Here is a 20,409-nt window from a genome sequence, read left to right on the forward strand (position 1 = left end):
ACTCGGCTCAGTTGCTAAGTTTTTTTCACTATTCTGCTGCAATTCATTTTTCTCACAGCACAATTATATTTACTCTTCCTCAAAGCACAATGGTGCCAAACTGGCATTAAATAGGTATTGAACTAAGGATTTTTTTTAGTGTTGATAAAAATTTAACTTTATTTAAGTATAAATATAACTGAAATGCTATAATATATTATGTATATTAGACCATCTCTAATAGAAGTTGTATATAATATATTATATTTGTCAAAAAAGAGTATAATATATCTGTATAAATTTTTAATATTATAAAACTTGATACAAATTTATTGTTATTATTAAAAGTGTAATAGTAATAATATCTTTAATTTTATGGGACTTTTTTATTTTTACACTTCAAAATAATTTTTTTTTTTATTTTGTATTTTTACAGAATTTTACATAGAAACTCATATTGCAACTAGCGCTGCAACTTAAATCGCAACAAAAAATCGTATAGCAACCCACATAGAAATTGCCAGAGAAACCACTTTAGAAATCCAAACCGTAAATTTAAAATTAAAAAAACAATATATAGGGTAATTCTTCTAATTTTTTTTATGTAAGGTAATAAAAAATATAATCAATTCATAAATAATGATATAACTTAATTTATTAATAAATAATAAAATTATATATTTATGATAATGTAAATAAGCAATATATTTTTTTCCCTATTTAACATTTTCTATCTGCCAAATTTATATTACCATTTGACACCTTATTATAACATATTATTATTTTAACTATACATCACTTACTTGATCTTCATACATATTTTAATGCCTCTACTTACTCTTACCATAAAAATTAATATGGAACATAATGAAATATAAATATACTGTCGGCATATATATTAAAGAAAAACTATTCAAAACCTTACCTCCCATACGTACACTAGATAAGTGCCCAAAAATTAAATCCACGTGGACATAATCTCAATCCTCTATTAATCCACGTGGACATAACCAATAATTATATAAATACAAATATAACCCAAAATCAATTTTCCATGAAAGAAAGAAGAGTACTATACACAGACATGATGAAGCTTAGTACTACTAACAACAGTAATGCCAACACTCACACTCTCAGGCTTCACCACCGCTTACGGCCATGCCTACTCGCCCTCATAATCACCACCGCCGCGTTTATCACACTCGCCGCCACCAAAACAATGACCAACATCAACTACAACAAAGTCTCCTCACTCCTCAACCGCAAGCCCTGTCCTCCGCCGGACCCCGTTGCGATGGCCAAGGCGGCCGAGTACAAGGCGAAGCCGACTCAGCTCCTCGCCATAATCCACTACGCCACGTCATCAACCGTTCCACAGCAATCGATCGACGAGATCCGCGTGTCGTTCGACGTTCTACGCGCCGTCGGACCATGCAACTTCCTCGTCTTCGGCGTCGGACGCGACTCTCTAATGTGGACCTCCCTAAATCCACGTGGCGCTACCTTATTCCTCGAGGAAGATCCGGTTTGGGTCAATACGGTGCTCCGAGATGCTCCGATTCTGAGAGCACACCCGGTTAAATACAGGACTCGATTATCCGAAGCCGACGAGCTAATTTCGAGCTACAAAGCCGAGCCGGATTGTTTGCCGTCTTCGGCTCGGCTCAGTCCCGGTAGCCGGTGCAGATTGGCGCTGACTGAGCTGCCTAGCGAGGTGTACGATAGGGAGTGGGATTTGATAATGATCGACGCGCCGAGAGGTTATTTTGCGAAGGCGCCGGGGAGAATGGCGGCGATTTACTCAGCGGCGGTTATGGCACGTGCGAGAGTTGGGGCTGGGCTGACGCACGTGTTTGTTCACGACGTGAATAGGAGAGTGGAGAAGATGTTTGCGGAGGAGTTCCTGTGTGGGAAGTACAGGGTTAGAGCCGTGGGGAGGCTCTGGCATTTCGCCATTCCTCCCGCTGCTGCTGACGTCAGCAATGCTACTACCTTCTGTTAATGTGAAAATTAATATATGGTATAATTTTTCAATTAGGAAAAAGAAAAATCAATGTATTTTTTCAAAAAGTTTCTATGATCAGCATAGTGATAATAAGATTATAATAATAAAAGAAGGTGTACTATCAGATTATTAAAATGGTTAGGTAAATTATACAAAGACTTGTGTGCTGTGTGTTTTAGAGAAAGGTAATTAGTAACATTTTTTTGTTATTATTTTTTATTTTTAAAGAAAATGTTCTAATGTCAATTAATATTATTAGTATTGATCACATTATAATATTTTCCTTCGACGAACTAAATATATAACAGGGAAAGAAATTGATTGAATTGTTTATGATATAATGACAAAATGAAATTAATTTAAACTTATTTTATTGTTTTTATGGTATTATTTTAAATTTGACATGTATTTTCGTTTTTTTTTCTATTTGCAAAATCTTTCTGTCTATTTTGACTAAAACATAATTTTAGAGAGGTTAGAGAGTTAGTTTTCTGTTTTCTGTTACAGCTTATCTTGGTTTAGTCTTGTAATCTCTCTCTTTCAATCTAATGATAAACAATCAGTACTCTTTCCCTTTCTGAAATATTCTTCACAGGCTATGTTTAATTTTTAAGGATATATTTTATTTATTTGAAATGTAGAGAGGAGTCTTAAATACATTTTCTGAGTGCCTTTATCTCAATATAATTATGGGCACTTGAAAGCATTTATGCATGAATATGATGAGATAGAGAAACCAATGTCAGTGTGCATCATGGTGTGTTATAAAGAAGTTATATCTACCATTTAATACCAACAATTTCTTAGGATTTTTTTTACCCTCTAATTTTATATCATTCACTTAAAAGTGAGTTAATTACTACCCAATGCTACACCTTAATATAATTAACACTCAGTACAGAATTGCAAGATATTTATTTATTTTTACGTGTGGGTAAAGTTACATAATTTAGATGCTATAAGTTGTTTAAAACTCGTGCACTATATTTGCACAGTTCCTGTTTTATATTTTCTGCCTAATTTTTGAATGAATAAATATATAATAACAAAATTAGGTGAAGAATGGTTAGATGTCATTCAATACACTACGTAGCACTTGGATGAAAATGATGTACATTTTATATCATTAAAATCTTACCCTCCAAAAAGAAAAAATATTACATTACATCACATAAAAACTAAAAATAGACATTACTATCCAACTAAAAAATGATGTGATATGAGTCTTGTGATTCCCAAAATTATCTAAAATCGAAAGAGCCCCTTTTTGTTTAGCCTCAAAATAAACATAGCTAGTTGGTGATAAGTACCATTTTCTTTAGAGAAATAATGGAATAGTGGGAATCAAAACCAAGTCATTCTTTCTTCTACAAGTAATACCAAAAGACTCAACAGCATCATCAATAACATCTTCTCCATGATACTCCCAATCAAAATGATAAATTAATTGAGAAAGAACAAGCTCAACCACAGCCACACCAAAAGAAATCCCAGGACAAATTCTTCTACCTCCTCCAAATGGGACCAATTCAAAGCTATTCCCTTTGAAATCAATATTGGCTTTTGTACTACTTTCAAATCTCTCTGGCCTAAATGACTCAACATCTTCACCCCAATGACTAGTGTCTCTACCAATTGCCCATGTATTTATGAGTATTTTGGTTTTATTGGGTATTTTGTAACCATTGATTTCACACTCTTCTCTTGACTCTCTTGGGATTAAAGGTACTGGAGGGTGAATCCTTAGAGTTTCTTTAATGATTAATTTTAAATAAGTTAGTTTCTCTATATCTTTCTCTTCTACTTTGCTTTTACCTTGAAAAACTTTTCTAACCTCTTCTTGTGCCTTTTTCATCACTCTTGGGTTTCTTAACAACTCTGTTATTGCCCATTCTATTGTTGTGGCTGAAGTTTCACTCCCTGCTGAAAATATATCCTGAAAAATACATTATTGTGAGCTTTAAGATATAATGATTGAACTTGATCATGTAGGCCTTTAAGACCAAAATCAATATGAATTTTTAGAGTTCTTTGCTTTACTAGTTTAATGCAACAACAATCTAAGAAACTAAAGTAAAACAGTCTAATTTTTGAAGAAGAAAAGAAAAATGAAGACCCTTTATATTGAATAATACTAATAATATCCTAATAATGTTACTTACCATGGCAACAGCTTTGATGTGAGTAGTTGTAATATCAAAGTCAATCTCACCAGATTTTCCAAGCTTGAGAAGTAAATCAATTATGTCTTCTTCATCCTCATGATCATCACTATTGCTAAAATTAGCTTTAGCTTTGTGATCATTTACAATGTTGTCAAGATTCTTATCAAGTTTCCCATGAATCTTTTTCAAAGCAGGTACCATCCCAGTCACAAACCCAAGAAAAAACTTAAGTGAAGGAAACACATCAGGAATATCAAATCCACCAGAAACTTTTCTCACTTCATTCACAAACGACATCAACTCGTCTTGATCTTTACACTTCTTACCAAAAGCTGCTCTAGCTACGATGTCGTTTGACAAAGTGAACAACTTCTCACTTAGATTTACTCCAACACCAACCCCAGATGTCAAAAAGTCAACAAAATTTCGTACCTCTTCTTCTCTTATTGATCTAAACGACATCACTCTTTTACCACTTAATAATTCCAACACACAAATTTTCCTCATCTGTCTCCAATAGTCACTATAAGGTGTGAAGCCTATGCCTAAATTACCATATGACATGATTTCGGCTGCAACCCCGTTTGGCCGGTTTGCGAAGCTGAGGTCGTTGGTTTTAAGGACTTGTTTGGCTGATTCGGGGGAAGAGATTATTATGGCTGATACTTCTCCTAGTTGAAGATGCATAATGGGACCATATTTGTTTGCCAATTTTGATAATAATTGATGGGGTAATGGACCTATCAATTGGTGTAAGTTTCCTATTATGGGAAGTTTCCATGGTCCTGGAGGTATATTGTTTCTTTGGGTGGCTTTGAATTTGTTCCTGAAAAATGATATAGTGATGATGATCAGAATGATTGAAATCCATATGGGAATGTAAGGAAAATTTTGGGGTAAGAGAGACATAATTTGATTTTAATTAGTTGGTAAACAAGTTCTTTAGATTTGAAGTAGATGTTAGATCTAATTATACACATGGTTGACATAGTATTATATTAAGGTAAATGCAAGTGGGAACTCAAGTAGGATTATGTTAATAAGAGAGAGAAAGAGAGTACTTGATTTCAAAGTTGTATATAAAACTTGATCACCAAGGTAAATAATAGACTTTGTCTCCTTATATTAAAGTTTCATTTTCCTATTATTTGTAGTTTGTACTACTACAAGATAACAAAAATGTTCATTTATCATTTTTGTTAGAATGGAATGAAAATGAGTAATGAACTGGAATAGAATGAAAAAGAAACTATTTTTATTTTATTCATCTATTTGGTTACATTTTAAAGTATTAGAATATTATTTTAATGGGATGTCTTTTACACTATTTTAGTGGAATGACTATTCTATTTTAAAATAGAATAAAAGATCATTCTAATATAACATGAGAAAAAATTAATGACTTTTTTATACATTTTAAATTTTATTTCATTTCATTTTTATTTTTATGTTTTCATTTCTTTCAACCAAACGCCACCTTAGTGTCATGTATACAAAATTAGGGCATAACATGTTTTATAACAAGCCACGAGCACAAACAAACTACTTAAAAAATACAACTTGACAAAAAATTTGAATTAATTAAACTCAATTTAAGTTTAACTTTAAGTGTTTATATTGGAGTCCAACACTTTATACATATTGACATTAAAAAAATAAATAAATAAAAATTAGAAGAAAAGATATGAGAAATTTATAATTTTGTATACATTATATAATTTTATTATACTATATAATATAAAATAATTTATTTACATTTAATTATACATTCTACATTAGAGACATAAACATAATTTTAATTTTCTGTACAATCTATATGAGGTAATTAATTTTTCCTAAGTCTTATATAAATAAGCAATAAACATACATATTTTTTTCTTACAACAAAAAAAGTAAAATAAAATTAATATACATATTTTATTTATAAAACTATATATTAAATATATTAGATTAATAATTTATAAACATTATCAATATAAAATATAAATATAATGTTTATACATAATTTCACATTTGGTTATAGCTTTGTTTCATAAAACAAAATAAACATAAATGTTTTATTTTTAAACTTATTTATGAACTTTTAATGAACAAATTATATTGATTCTATTAAAATATTATTATAATAAACATATTAGATCAATACTAGTATTATAAACATTAATAATAATTAAATATTTAATAAACATACATATATGTTGTTTATTTAAAATATAAAAAAAAATTAAATATGTTTGTATATATATAATTTTGTATTAAATTTTAGTAAATATATTATTTTAAGAATATATCAAAATATAAATATTGACTTATGTATTTTTATATTTAACTTTATACATTTTTTTTTTCAAAAAATTAGTAATTGAAGATAATCGACATGTTAAAATTGTAAACATTTATGTTTATTTTTATTATATAATGTGAATATATGATGATTATTTGTAAGTATTTATAAAATTGTATAGAATTGTGTAATTATATTTTTTTGCACGTGTTTTGTAATATTATTTTTTTACGACAACCCATCGCTCTAGAAAGAAACCTCAGGGATCACAAAGAACCAATGCAACTGAAACTCCTTGTTCTGGAAAGAACGGTGGAGATTTCAACCCAACTGGTGAACAAATTCCAGAAAGGCGAAGTGAAGACGCATATAATCCAACTAGATATGTTTCATTGGTGGAACTAGAAAATAGGCAACTTCGACAATGCCTGACTGAGACAAACTGGAGGAATGCCGAGTTAGATAGAGAAACAGAGGCAGCCAAGGCTACATAGGGAGCAACTCCTCAAACTCAGCTTGATACATCTGCAAGGCGACCACAGGGAAGGCCTCGAGGTTCTAGGACTAAGAGATAAAAAAATAATTAGGGAAATCCTACAAATGCTCAGGAAGAACAACCTGGGAATGAGAGAGATACCCCAATGTATAGAGAAAATCCACCAAAGATTGGAAATACGAGAAATCAATAGCATCAACGTGACATTCCAGGAACTTCCCATGGATTCGTAAATTAGGGGAATGAACAACCTGATATACCGAAATTATCTCTCATGAATACAAATGCTAGGCAGTCGCTACTAGGAAATCAGGAAATTCCACAGCATGATGGGAGTGTTAGAGATATTATTACAATGGAAGAAAATCAAAATATTACAACTCTATTGTAATACAATACAAGGACCAACAAAGAGATTAAATAAATGTTACAACAACATAATATACAATATATATACACTATATATATTATATATAAGAAATGTAGAAGAAGATAAGAACACATGCAATATAAAATATGTATATATATATAAACACTCACTCACAACCTTGAGTGTAGATTAGTGGGGATCACCATGACTTGAACAAGGTATTACACCTTTGTCTAAAAGCTTATTTCCCCCTATCTCTAAGCACTAAGGGAACTCTCTAGGAAATAGCTTTAGGAATTATCAAGCCTTAGAGTTTTCTAGCAATGTGCTTTTTTGATAGAAAACTTCATCTCCAAAATGAGCACCTTAGACCTCTTTATATAGTGTTTAGGATATCATCACCATTTGAAATTCAAACTCATAACCCCATAGATATTATGGACTCAAATGTAACTCCTACACACACCATAACTCCTATAGCATTAAGAATTTCAAATTAAGAGGTGTAACATCTTTTTACACTCTTAATGTTGGTGATGATGGTGGAGGTTACTCATAGTAACAAGTAACTCCCAAATGTTACAAAAAGATGACAACTAATATACATTGTCATATGTTACATATTATTAGTTTATTACACATATTTAATCTATACATTATATTATTATAAATAATATAACAATCCCCCACTAGATTAAATATTATCTCTTTAGTAACAAACTTGTAACTTTTGTAACATTTATTTAATCAATCAAAAATATTATATCAAAATATAACATTCCCCCACTTTGATTGACTAAATACACACTTTTAAGAAGTCTTGCTTAGGTGCATTAGATAAAATGTCTTTCGACTTGAATTTTATTTTAGTGTAATTACCACAAAGTTTGATGAAATTTTGGTTGCCGTAGCATTGAACCATTATTCCTTTAATACAAACCGGTGATAACACACACACCCTCGCTAATGCTCACTTGAGACCGCATGTCTCGCTCTTGCACCGTTAATGGCCATGTGCAAAATTCCAATTCATGGACTCTCTAGAGAATAACTCCCAATTCTCATAAGAGGCGGCACCACCTCTAGTCCATATAGGTGGATTTTTAGTGTCTCACCACTGTTTAGACACTTCTTAAGCTTAAGTGAGTTTTCTTAAGCTTAAGCTCCATTAAAAAACCTTTCGGTTTTAACCCTCAATTTTCACCACATGTACTCATTCATAGATGAGACAATTGAGTACCATATTTACTCTATTGACTTGTTATTACCTATTGAACTTAAGACTAGATGTTTACTAGTGTTAAGATAGGTTACCATCAATGAGCAAAACACTAAGGGAGTTTAGGTCTCATCCCTCAAAAATTCATGCTTTAATCTTGTACGGAGATTAAGCAATTTGTTATAACCTCTCACTATTGATTCCATGTGAATCATGCATGCCAAAATATAGTGTTCACTTTGTGACCACTTTTCTCCTTAAGTACTTAAGCTTTGAAAATTCAATCATAAAAGATTAATTTTCACACAACTCAAATTCTCAATAATTTTGATACCAAACATATCAAAAATACACCAATTTAGACACCAAACATGTCTAAATTTTCATATTTTATTTTTAGACACCAAGTATGTCTAAACTTTCTCATATTAGAGTATACACCCCCACACTTTCACATTTCATTATCAAGACAATATCTTGATTTTAAAATATAGAAGACCACTTTGTCTCTATAACTCTTTTAATTAATTTCCTTCTTGAAATTATTTTCACTTAACTTTGACACCAAAATATGTCAAAATTTTACATATACACATAGCCCAATTTGATTTAGAATTTGAATTCAAAATCAAAAATATCAACAATGTCTCATCACATTTTGATTAAATTTGTGGTACACCCCCACATTTTTACCATAAAGTGTATATTAAATATCACATTTTTGTATTTTCCTCTTGAAATGACTTTTTAAGGTCACTTTGAAAATACCATTTGATATTTTAGTTTTCTCAACAAAACTAAAATATCAAACTCACATCTCCACTTACAAAATAATGTGATTATTTTACTCATAATTTATGGTTATCTCCTTATTGAAATTAACCCAAAATTATACCAAAGTTAACAAAATTCTCAACAATTTTGTTCACAACTTTGATCATTTAAGATTCAAAATTGCTTCTCCAATTTTGTTATCTTTTCACTATTTTTGAATCCACATTGATTCATTTTATTTTGAGTCCAAAATTGCTCTTCCAATTTATGGCTCATTTCACAAGTTTGGATCCACTTTTGATCCATTTGTTCTTGCTATGACAAGACAATTCTCATAAGTGTAACTCTCATAGTTTACTTTTATTTATCTCATAATATGAGATGATTATCTCTTATAATCCAATAAAAGATGTAACTTCTCAAAATCCATCTTTTATTATCTCATAAAGTGAGATGTTCACCACCAAATTGAATAAAAATTCAAAATATTCTTCATTCACAAAATAAATGATAATAATTCTCACAATAATAATAAACACTATTTTATTACTATCAATATTATTATCATGCTATGTAACTCATATATTAATATAATATGTATGTTACTAATCAACATCTCATATGTAACATACACATAAGATCAATATTAAATTCACAATATATATGTTACATATCTCATATATATATATATAACATATATACTATAATATACATATATATCATATACACATAATATATACATTAATTACACAACTATATATGTTACATACCTCACACATATATAACATATATATACACATTAATATACATGATATATATTATATACACATATATAACATATATTATGTATGCATGTCTCATATAAATACATAAAAATAATTATTTCTACATATTTAATCTCACTAATATATATTATATCACATGCTCTACATATATATAATATATACTACTCATATATATACATGTTATATATTATATATCTCACATAAATACATAAAATAACATGATATAAATTTCAAATATCATATATATAATATGATATAAACACATGATCACATATATGTCACATATATATAACTTATATATATATATATATCATATATATTACTATCATATATAATAGTAAATCACATAATATTCACCATCATGCTCACCCATGAATGACTTTCACATAAAATCTCTTATCCTTGTATTCTCACAATCTTGATTTATCACCTCTTCCATTGAAAAGGAATAAGCTTTTGATTGTTAGAGATATTATTACAATGGAAGAAAATCAAAATATTACAACTCTATTGTAATACAATACAAGGACCAACAAAGAGATTAAATAAATATTACAACAACATAATATACAATATATATACACTATATATATTATATATAAGAAATGTAGAAGAAGATAAGAACACATGCAATATAAAATATGTATATATATATAAACACTCACTCACAACCTTGAGTGTAGATTAGTGGGGATCACCATGACTTGAACAAGGTATTACACCTTTGTCTAAAAGCTTATTTCCCCCTATCTCTAAGCACTAAGGGAACTCTCTAGGAAATAGCTTTAGGAATTATCAAGCCTTAGAGTTTTCTAGCAATGTGCTTTTTTGATAGAAAACTTCATCTCCAAAATGAGCACCTTAGACCTCTTTATATAGTGTTTAGGATATCATCACCATTTGAAATTCAAACTCATAACCCCATAGATATTATGGACTCAAATGTAACTCCTACACACACCATAACTCCTATAGCATTAAGAATTTCAAATTAAGAGGTGTAACATCTTTTTACACTCTTAATGTTGGTGATGATGGTGGAGGTTACTCATAGTAACAAGTAACTCCCAAATGTTACAAAAAGATGACAACTAATATACATTGTCATATGTTACATATTATTAGTTTATTACACATATTTAATCTATACATTATATTATTATAAATAATATAACAGGGAGAAATACTGGAAATCAACTTGGGACAGGTCGACCCCCAAGGCATTCACAAAAGCCTACTCGCAACAATAGATAAAGCACACACACATATTTGAGTAGGGGTCGTGTGTCAAATCTCTTTCGAAGAAAAAGGCTAATGAAAGAAGAGTCGCGTGAAATTAGCTCAATCGAATTCAGGAGAATCAAGATCAAGGACACGCAGGCACAGTAGGTTAACCGAAGCTCATAGGAATATGAGAGATGAAGGTGGATCACAACGTTCTTTTAATGATCGGGAAAGTATGAGTAACTATATAGTTACCAATCTGAAAGTTACTCAAGGACTAAGTCCGTGAGTAATTATAACCAAAGACGTCATCGTCTTGATCTCCGCGAGCAGTCAAACTAAAAACAACATGATCTATGTGAGCATTTAAACTCTTATTATATTTACTGAGCAAATTTATCAAACCATAAACAATATTATATAATTTTTTTTTTAATAATAGGTATTAAAGATTTCTTATTGTTATTGCTGGTACATATAACGTTTTTTGGTATTTTTTTTACTAATATATTTTTTTTTTTTTTTGCTAAGGATTACTAATATACTTTTGTTTAGTTGTAATCTCTCTCAATTAGAATATAATAGTTTAGCCCTAAGTATATTCTTAAATAAAAGTTTTAATGTATATGCAACACACAATTAGACTTTGTTGAGCATGCTGCGTAAGACTACCGAGTCCACAGTTAAACCAGGCCCAATACCTATAAGAACACCCCACTCCAATCCATCTCCAGTGGTGGATTTCCTTTCCTCCAATGACCTTTTCCTCAAACTTGTCCATTACAAAAAGCACGCACGGGCTCGACATATTCCCATACTCACTCAGCACGTGACGTGAGTCCACCATCTTTTCTTTCTCTAGCTCCAACTTAGCCTCAATCTCATCTAGAATGGCACGACCACCTGTCTGGGTGTACAATCCAAAATAGGGAGTTTCAATCACTAATCCCAATAAAATGTTTGTAGAAATTAACTCAGGCAAGCTCTTGTGTAAGTGATACATTTGCCCTATCCAATAATAATGCTCGCTAAAATATAACAATACACTACTTTTTTAATACTATATTGGAGATACTCTCACAAATCTAACTTTTAAAAGTCAACAGCTAATTTGATTTTCTCAAAACTTTATTAAAATGTAAATAACTTCCCATTATAACAACTCAAATTTATCTAAACAAACTTCCATCAATGAAAAAAAAAAAGAGTTAAATGGCCAAAAACCCGTATCTACAAATTCCACGTAAAATAACCTTTGACTGTATTACATGAGTTGAGTTTCACAATTATCACTATCACAAAAAGCATGCCTTCCTTTTTACTTTGACATATCTTAAGCAAAAGAGATTTGCTAAAAAAACATTACTAGTGTCTAGCACACTCTTCAATATCATACTGTTATTGGTGTAATTAAAAATTGGGTCTCATATAATTTAAAAAAAGTAATTTTTTAGAGAATATCGCTAATCAATCGTCACCTATAAAAGGTGGTGGGCACCACTGGAGCCCAATAGCAATGCTCTAAGCAGAATGAGAATTACTAAAAGGGTAAATTGTGGCATAAATACCTAATATTTTTAATTTTATGCACTTAAATACCTAATATTTATTTTTAGTGGCAAAAATACATAATGTTACAATTCTCTTACACTGTTATTACCACTTCCATTATTAATTTATAAATTAAATATGGACACGTAAAGGGCCTAAATGCATTACATTTATTTATTTTATTTTAAAATTTAATATTCTTAATATCAAAAATTAAATATTACTTATTTTTTTTTAAAAAAAAAAATAAGAAAGATGCAATACTAAATTACTATAGGTGAGTAACCAGTATAGTATATATCATGTAAAAGTTGTTATGAGAACAAGTTTTTTTTTTTTTTTTTTTTGAAACAAGTATCATTTAGTTTCTGATATTAAAAATATTAAATTTTAAAATAAAATAAAAATAAATATAATGCATCTGAACCCTTCACGTGTCTATATTTGTGAGTTAACGGAAGTGGTAGTAACGGTGTTAGAGAATTGTAACATCAGGTATTTTTGCCTCCAAAAATAAACATTAGGTATTTCAGTGTATAAAATCTGAAACATTAAGTATTTATGCTGCAATTTACCCTTACTAAAATGCACTATTGGTGTCTAGTACCTTCCTCGGTGTTATACCGATATTTGTGTAATTAAGTATCGGACTTCATATAACTTAAGAAAATAGTTTTTAAAAAATATCGCTTACCGAACGTCAACTATAAATGGTGTTGGACAATAACAATACTCAATCAGAGATATCTTTGCTAGTTTGCTCTATTTCGAAATCCAAGATAGAAAACGAAACACCAAAAGTCACATAAATAAGGCAAAAATGCCTTGAACTCTGTTGTTATCATGTAATGTGTCAGTGTCATTCTTTCAACTCTTCGAAATACGTAACATTGTATTCCAAGAGACATTTTGGAATGTGTAATTATCACAGTATATATACAAGAACTACATGATGAAACTTTTAGAAACACACAACAAACTTCAACTTTTGAAAGTGCAAATACAATGGAGAAGCTTTATAACAAAAACGAGCAGCAATATCACGAGATTCCAACTCTCCAGGAGTATGGTTCAGATTTGACCAAAATGGCCCACGAGGTAATTCTCAGCATTATAATCTTTAGTGTGTTTTATAGTATTTAGTTAGTATATAAATGTTTCTCATTCAGGGTAAGCTGGAGCCATTAATTGGAAGAAAAAAGGAAGTGGAAAGTGTGGTGCAGATACTATGTAAGAGAAGGAAAAATAACCCTTGCCTTATTGGTGACCCTGGTGTTGGGAAGACTGTAATTGTAGAAGGACTGGCTCAGGCCATTGTTAATGCTCAAGTCCCAAATAAACTTCAGGGCAATAAGGTATAAACAGTTTGTTTAAACGCAATAATGGGAGCAGAAATATGCTAATTTTTCTTGAGAAAATTGCTATGATGCAGGTATTTTCATTGGAGATGGGTAGACTTGTTGCGGGTACTACTAATCGTGGCGATTGTGAGGAGAGGTTGATGAAGATTGTTCAAGAAATTGAAAATAGTAAAGGGACAGTAATCCTCTTCATTGATGAACTTCACACTCTTATTGGAGCTGGAAGAGGAGGAGGAGGGGCTCTTGATGCTGCTAACATCTTGAAACCTGCTCTTGCAAGAGGTGTCCTTAAGGTTTGTCTTTTTTAAGGTTTAAGCACATGTATATATATATATAAGAACTTTCTACGTTTGTTTAAGGATTACATAAGAATTCTTGTATTGGTTGGCGCAGTGTGTTGGTGCTACTACTCGGGATGAATACAAGAAGTATATTGAGAAAGACTCAGCTTTAAAAAGAAGATTTCAAGCAGTTGAAGTTCCTGAACCATCAGTTGATGATACGATCCAAATATTGAAAGGTTTACTGAAGAAATATGAGAGCTTTCATAACGTTGAGTATTCGAAAAAGGCTATTACTGCTGCTGCTCGTTTGTCAAACCAGTACATCAGGTACTTGTTTTCATTCAACATCAGTGATAGTTTTTTATTTTGTTTTGACGTTTTTGTGGTTTCATTTCAAATATTTGAATCAGGGGTCGGTTTCTCCCTGATAAAGCAATAGACTTGATTGACCAAGCTGGTTCCCGAGCTCAACTTCACAAAACAGAAGTAACTACCAATGGTCAAGTGATGGTTACAGAGGCAGATATTCAACACTTGATTTCATCCTGGACAGGAATTCCATTGGAGAATCTATCACCCTCAGAATCAAACAAGTTGCTCAACATGGAGAAAACACTACACAAACGAATTATAGGACAGGATGAAGCTGTTGACGCCATTAGCCGTGCCATTCGTCGAGCTCGAGCTGGAATAAGAGACCCCAGCCGGCCAATGGCAAGCTTCTTATTCACAGGTCCAACCGGGGTTGGCAAAACTGAGTTGGCCAATGCATTGGCTGTTGAGTATTTTGGCTCCAAAGAGTCCATTATAAGGCTTGACATGAGTGAGTACATGTCAAAGCATAATTATACAAGATTTATTGGATCACCTCCTGGCTATTTAGGCCATGATGAAGGTGGACAGCTGACAGAAGCTGTTCTGCGCAGGCCACACTCTCTGATCCTCTTTGATGAGATCGAAAAGGCTCACCCAGACATTTTTAATACTCTTCTTCAGATTTTGGAAGATGGCAGGCTCACAGATGGTAAAGGTCAAACTGTGGATTTTAAAAATACCTTTATCATAATGACCTCAAACATTGGCAACGATGTGATTGTTAAAGGGGACCAGTTTGATTTTGGACAAGTGAAGGTGGCAGTTGCAAAGGAACTTAGGGAAAAATTCAGGCTTGAGTTCTTGAACAGGCTTGATGATGTGGTGGTATTTAAGCAACTTGATGATGTTCAGCTGAAACAGATAATGGATATTATGCTGAAAGATGTTATTGAAAGACTTGAAAGAAAGAACATTTTCTTGGAGGTAACATCTGAGTTCAAAGAGAAGTTGGCGAAAGAGGGGACTGCTCCAACCTATGGAGCAAGGCCATTGAAAAGAGCAATTGTGAGTCTCTTAGAAGATTGTTTGGCTGAGAGGATTCTGAGAGGAGACATTAAAGAAGGGGACTCAGTAACTGTGAGTGTTGATGAGGAGGGAAATATAGTAGCAACTTAAATTCTGTCTAGTGGTAATTAGTCTACTTAACGGAAATTCTATTATCATGAACTTATTTGAATCGTTCTTTTCTTTTTTGGTTTAACTTGTTTGAATCCTCAAAGTAAATGACTTTCATTTATTACTTTCCTTCTAAAGACTTCTTTGTTTTTTTAAATGCTAGAATTTACAATTTTTTGATCTACCTTGGCTTGTGCAAAGACGAAAACCCACCACCAAACAATATCTTCAATCAGCTCGGCTTACAAAACTGATATACCTGAAAATCAAAGTCAGCATTTTCCATCTGCTGATGCAACTGTAGTAGAGAACTTAAAATTTAAATTTGGTTTATGATACAGTACTACTAAAACATGTAAGAACATTGATCATCACTCTACCTCAGAAAAATCAATCTTATATACAACTATTTTGCAAGATTAGATTGAGTTTACCTGATCTAATAGTAGTTCATGAGGATGCATTTCTTTCAGCATATTCATTGGATCCTAGCTGCTCTTTGGTGGCATACCATTTCCTCCCTGTTATTCCACTGATTATTGGTAGTTTAGTAATGCTAGCAGAAGTGCTATAAATCAGAGTCTTTGTTTTTCTTGGACACATTATACAATTAAAAGTATACCTAACTCAAATAAAAATTAAAAATATAATTAAGTATACACATAACATTAATCTCATATATAGGTGAGTTGTTAGATATTTATTAAAAGGGTTTCATATTGAAATTTCGTAAAATTATAAATTTTAATTTTAAATTCAATATATTAAATCGTGTATGTTACGTCACCGCTTTACATTTTATATTTATATAAATACTAGGTGATTGTTACGTGCCAAGCCACGTAGTGTTAGTTTTATTTAATATTTTAGTTTTTTATTTAAATTAATAATTAAAATAGTATAATTATTTGAACGATTTGTTTTATAAAAATAAAATATGTGTCAGTATATTTAGTAAGTAAAATATAGTTGTGTTATAATAATGTATGTTATTAATAGTAAAATGTACATTAATCTTCTAATTGAAAAAAGTTCTATTATCTCATTTCATATCTAATAATAGCTACACAACTATATATTTATAGACTTTCACATTCTTTGCAAATTACTAATAAGCACCAATAATATTTTCATATTCTAATATTTTTCAACCTTCTCCTCTTGGTGGTAAAATTAAAAATAAAACTAAAAATAAGCACAAACATATAAGGTAAATACTAATTACAGCTCATTTTATCTTTTTTGTTATTATTATTTTTTTAAGCCCAAGCCCAAAAATCTCTAAGCCAACACAATCAATCTTCTTTTATATTATCTTTTCTAAATATTTTATCTATATTTTTCTTTTTTAAAAAATAAATAAAAAAATTATTAATATTCTCCCAAGATAGGTTTGTTAGAGAGATATGTGGCTAAGATGATTTTTTTAATTTAAAAAGAGATTATTAATATTTAAAAGATTGTTTATTTAAAAGATTGTTTAATTTTTTGGTTTAATTATTGGGTTTATTTTTTAACGGGAGATCAAACCTAATCGTTAAATTTAACAGAATATTCTTTTATTTTTAAGTATATTCTGTTAAACCAAGAATGTTAAACCAAGAAATGCACTTTTAATATATAAAGATATAGATATATTTTTCTAGCCTTTTTTGCCTAAAACAAGAATTCTTGTACACATTTAAACCCGAATAAAATGTTTTTAATAAGCCCAAAAATTAACGTAAATAAACTATAACAGATTCCATATTCTCATTCACTGATTAGAGAAAAATAACATTTTTAAATTTTTTATATTAAATCTTTAGACATAAAATAGGTAATTTGTTTGTTGGTTGAATGAAGTTCTATTTTTGAAAAAGAAAATATATATTAAGATAAATTTCATCTTAATTTCTTGTAATTTTTTTTTAGGTTTTTAAATAAAAATAAATGATATTTGGGAACATTTATGATACAATTTAGTTTAAATGAGTTTGTTTTCTCAATTATTAGTATAACAACGTACAATCATTATTTCCTTATTAATGCTTGATCAATCCCCCTTTATACTATTATGAATCCAATCTCTTAGTTTGGAATACTGAAACACCACAAGTCACATAAGCAAAAGTCTTTGAACTCAACCACTATGATAAAACAAAGCCCCTCTTCGAAATAGGTACCAATGTATCCCAAGAGACAGTAATGTGTAAATATCATAGTATAAAAGAAGTACTATACCAGATAAATCTTTACAAAACACAACACAAATATCAACTTGTATGTGAAATGGAGAAGCTTGTTTACAACAGCAGCAGTTTTATGTTCCAACTCTTCAGCAATATGGTTTAGATTTGACCAAAATGGCCCAAGAGGTAAACCCCAAATGAATTTCAGTATTCTAACTTGATATTTGCATAGTGGAGATACTATGCAAGAGAAGAAAAAATAACCCTTGCCTTATTGGTGACCCAGGTGTTGGAAAGACTGTAATTGCAGAAGGCCTAGCTCAGGCCATTGTTAATGCTCAAGTTCCAAATAAACTTCAGGGCAATAAGGTATAAACAGTTTATACATTTGGGAGTTAAAACATTAGAGTTGTCATTTTTCTTGAGAAAATTGCTATGATGCAGGTATTTTCTTTGGAGATTGGTAGACTTGTTGCTGGTGCTACATATCGTGGCGACTGTGAAGAGAGGTTGGTGAAGATTGTTCAAGAAGTTGAAAGTAGCAAAGGGAGAATAATCCTCTTCATTGATGAGCTTCATACTCTTATTGGAGCTGGAGGAGAAAGAGGAGCTCTTGATGCTGCTAACATCTTGAAACCAGCTCTTGCAAGAGGTGTCCTTAAGGTTTGTCATTTTTAAGGTTTTAAGCACATGTATACATGTTTGTTTCAGGATTACATACAAAATCTTGTATTGGTTGGTGCAGTGTGTTGGTGCTACTACTCAGGATGAATATAGGAAGTATATTGAAAAAGACTCAGCTTTGAAAAGAAGGTTTCAAACAGTTGAAGTACCTGAACCATCTATTGAAGAAACAATCGATATATTGAATGGTTTACAAAACAAATATGAGAGTTTCCATAGTGTTAAGTATTCGCAAGAGGTGATAGTGGCAGCGGCTCGTTTGTCAAACTGGTACATCAGGTAATTTGTTTTTCATTTTCAAGTGTAGGGATGGCTTTCTGATGTTTTTGTTTCCTTGTTTTGTGGTTTCATTTCAAATATTTGCTTTCAGTGATAGATTTCTCCCTGATAAAGCAGTAGACTTGATTGACCATGCTGGTTCCCGAACTCAGCTTCAGAAAACAGAAGTAGCTACAAAAGGTCAAGTGATGGTTACAGAGGCAGATATCCAACATTTGGCTTCAACCTGGACAGGAATTCCATTGCAAAAACTCTCACTATCAGATTCAAACAAGTTGCTTATCATGGAAATAACATTACACAAAAGAATTTTAGGACAGCATGAAGCTGTGGAGGTCATTAGCTGTGCCATTCGCCGAGCTCGTGCTGGAATAAGAGACCCCAGCAGGCCAGTGGCAAGCTTCTTGTTCACTGGCTCAACTGGGGTTGGCTAAACAGAATTGGCCGATGCATTGGCAGCTGAGTATTTCGGGTCCAAAGAATCCATTATCAGGCTTGACATGAGTGAGTACATGGAAAAACATAGTTCTGCAAGGCTTATTGGATCACCTCCTGGCTATATAGGCCATGATGAAGGTGGACAACTGACAGAAGCTGTTCGTCGCAGGCCGCACTCTCTGATCCTCTTTGATGAGATTGAAAAGGCTCACACAGACATTTTTAAAATTCTTCTTCAGATTTTGGATGACGGCAGGCTCACAGATGGTAAAGGTAAAACTGTGGATTTTAAAAATACTATTATCATATTGACCTCAAACATTGGCAACAATGTAATTCTTAAAGGGCATCAATTTGGTTTTGGGCAAGTGAAAATGGAAGTTGCAGATGAACTGAGGAAAACATTCAGGCCCGAGTTCTTGAATAGGCTTGATGATGTGGTGGTATTTATGCAACTTGAATCTGCTCAGCTAAAATAGATAGTGAACATAATGCTGAAAGAAGTTATTCAAAGACTTAAAGAAAAGAACATTACCCTGGTAGTGGGGTTTGAGGTCAAAGAGAAGTTGGTTAAAGAAGGAAATTATCCAATCTATGGGGCTAGACCATTGAGAAGAGCAATAGTGAGTCTCTTAGAAGATACCTTGGCTGAGAGGATTCTGAGAGGAGACATTAAAGAAGGGGATGCAATTCTTGTTAGTCTTGACAACAAGGGAAATGTAGTAGTGACTTAAATTTTGTCAAGTGATGAATTCATGAACTTATTTGAATCCTTAAAGTAAATGGCTTTCTTTTATGAATTTCCTTCTAAATAAGGTTGATTTGTGTTTCTTTTTATATGTGATATCA

The 20,409-nt window shown here is 31.4% G+C and overlaps 4 protein-coding genes across 4 annotated transcripts; 3 read left to right on the plus strand and 1 right to left on the minus strand.

Moving 5' to 3' along the window:
• Positions 1-1,033: 1,033 nt before the first annotated feature.
• Positions 1,034-2,140, plus strand: LOC115701492 (arabinogalactan O-methyltransferase 1). The gene has a single exon (XM_030629304.2). It carries the CDS (start codon positions 1,034-1,036, stop codon positions 1,979-1,981), a length of 948 nt encoding a protein of 315 aa, XP_030485164.2. The 3' UTR covers positions 1,982-2,140.
• On the minus strand, positions 1,034-5,287 carry LOC115699052 (premnaspirodiene oxygenase). Its single transcript, XM_061102077.1, has 2 exons — positions 4,147-5,287; positions 1,034-3,920 (listed from the first exon to the last, which is right to left on the minus strand). The coding sequence occupies exons 1-2, from the start codon at positions 5,056-5,058 to the stop codon at positions 3,303-3,305; spliced, it is 1,530 nt and encodes a 509-aa protein (XP_060958060.1). The 5' UTR covers positions 5,059-5,287; the 3' UTR covers positions 1,034-3,302.
• Positions 5,288-13,857: 8,570 nt separating this feature from the next.
• On the plus strand, positions 13,858-15,988 carry LOC115700317 (chaperone protein ClpC1, chloroplastic-like). The gene is made up of 5 exons (XM_061103456.1): positions 13,858-13,950; positions 14,022-14,207; positions 14,285-14,506; positions 14,607-14,824; positions 14,908-15,988. Exons 1-5 carry the CDS (start codon positions 13,858-13,860, stop codon positions 15,986-15,988), a joined length of 1,800 nt encoding a protein of 599 aa, XP_060959439.1.
• Positions 15,989-18,175: 2,187 nt separating this feature from the next.
• On the plus strand, positions 18,176-20,365 carry LOC115700318 (ATP-dependent Clp protease ATP-binding subunit ClpA homolog CD4B, chloroplastic). The gene is given in 5 exon segments (XM_061103457.1): positions 18,176-18,179; positions 18,269-18,528; positions 18,604-18,822; positions 18,905-19,122; positions 19,214-20,365. Coding segments are annotated over 5 exon segments (1,782 nt in total). The 3' UTR covers positions 20,295-20,365.
• The last annotated feature ends 44 nt before the right edge of the window (positions 20,366-20,409 follow it).

This window comes from Cannabis sativa, chromosome 8 (assembly GCF_029168945.1).
Source record: "Cannabis sativa cultivar Pink pepper isolate KNU-18-1 chromosome 8, ASM2916894v1, whole genome shotgun sequence".
NCBI lineage: Eukaryota > Viridiplantae > Streptophyta > Magnoliopsida > Rosales > Cannabaceae > Cannabis > Cannabis sativa.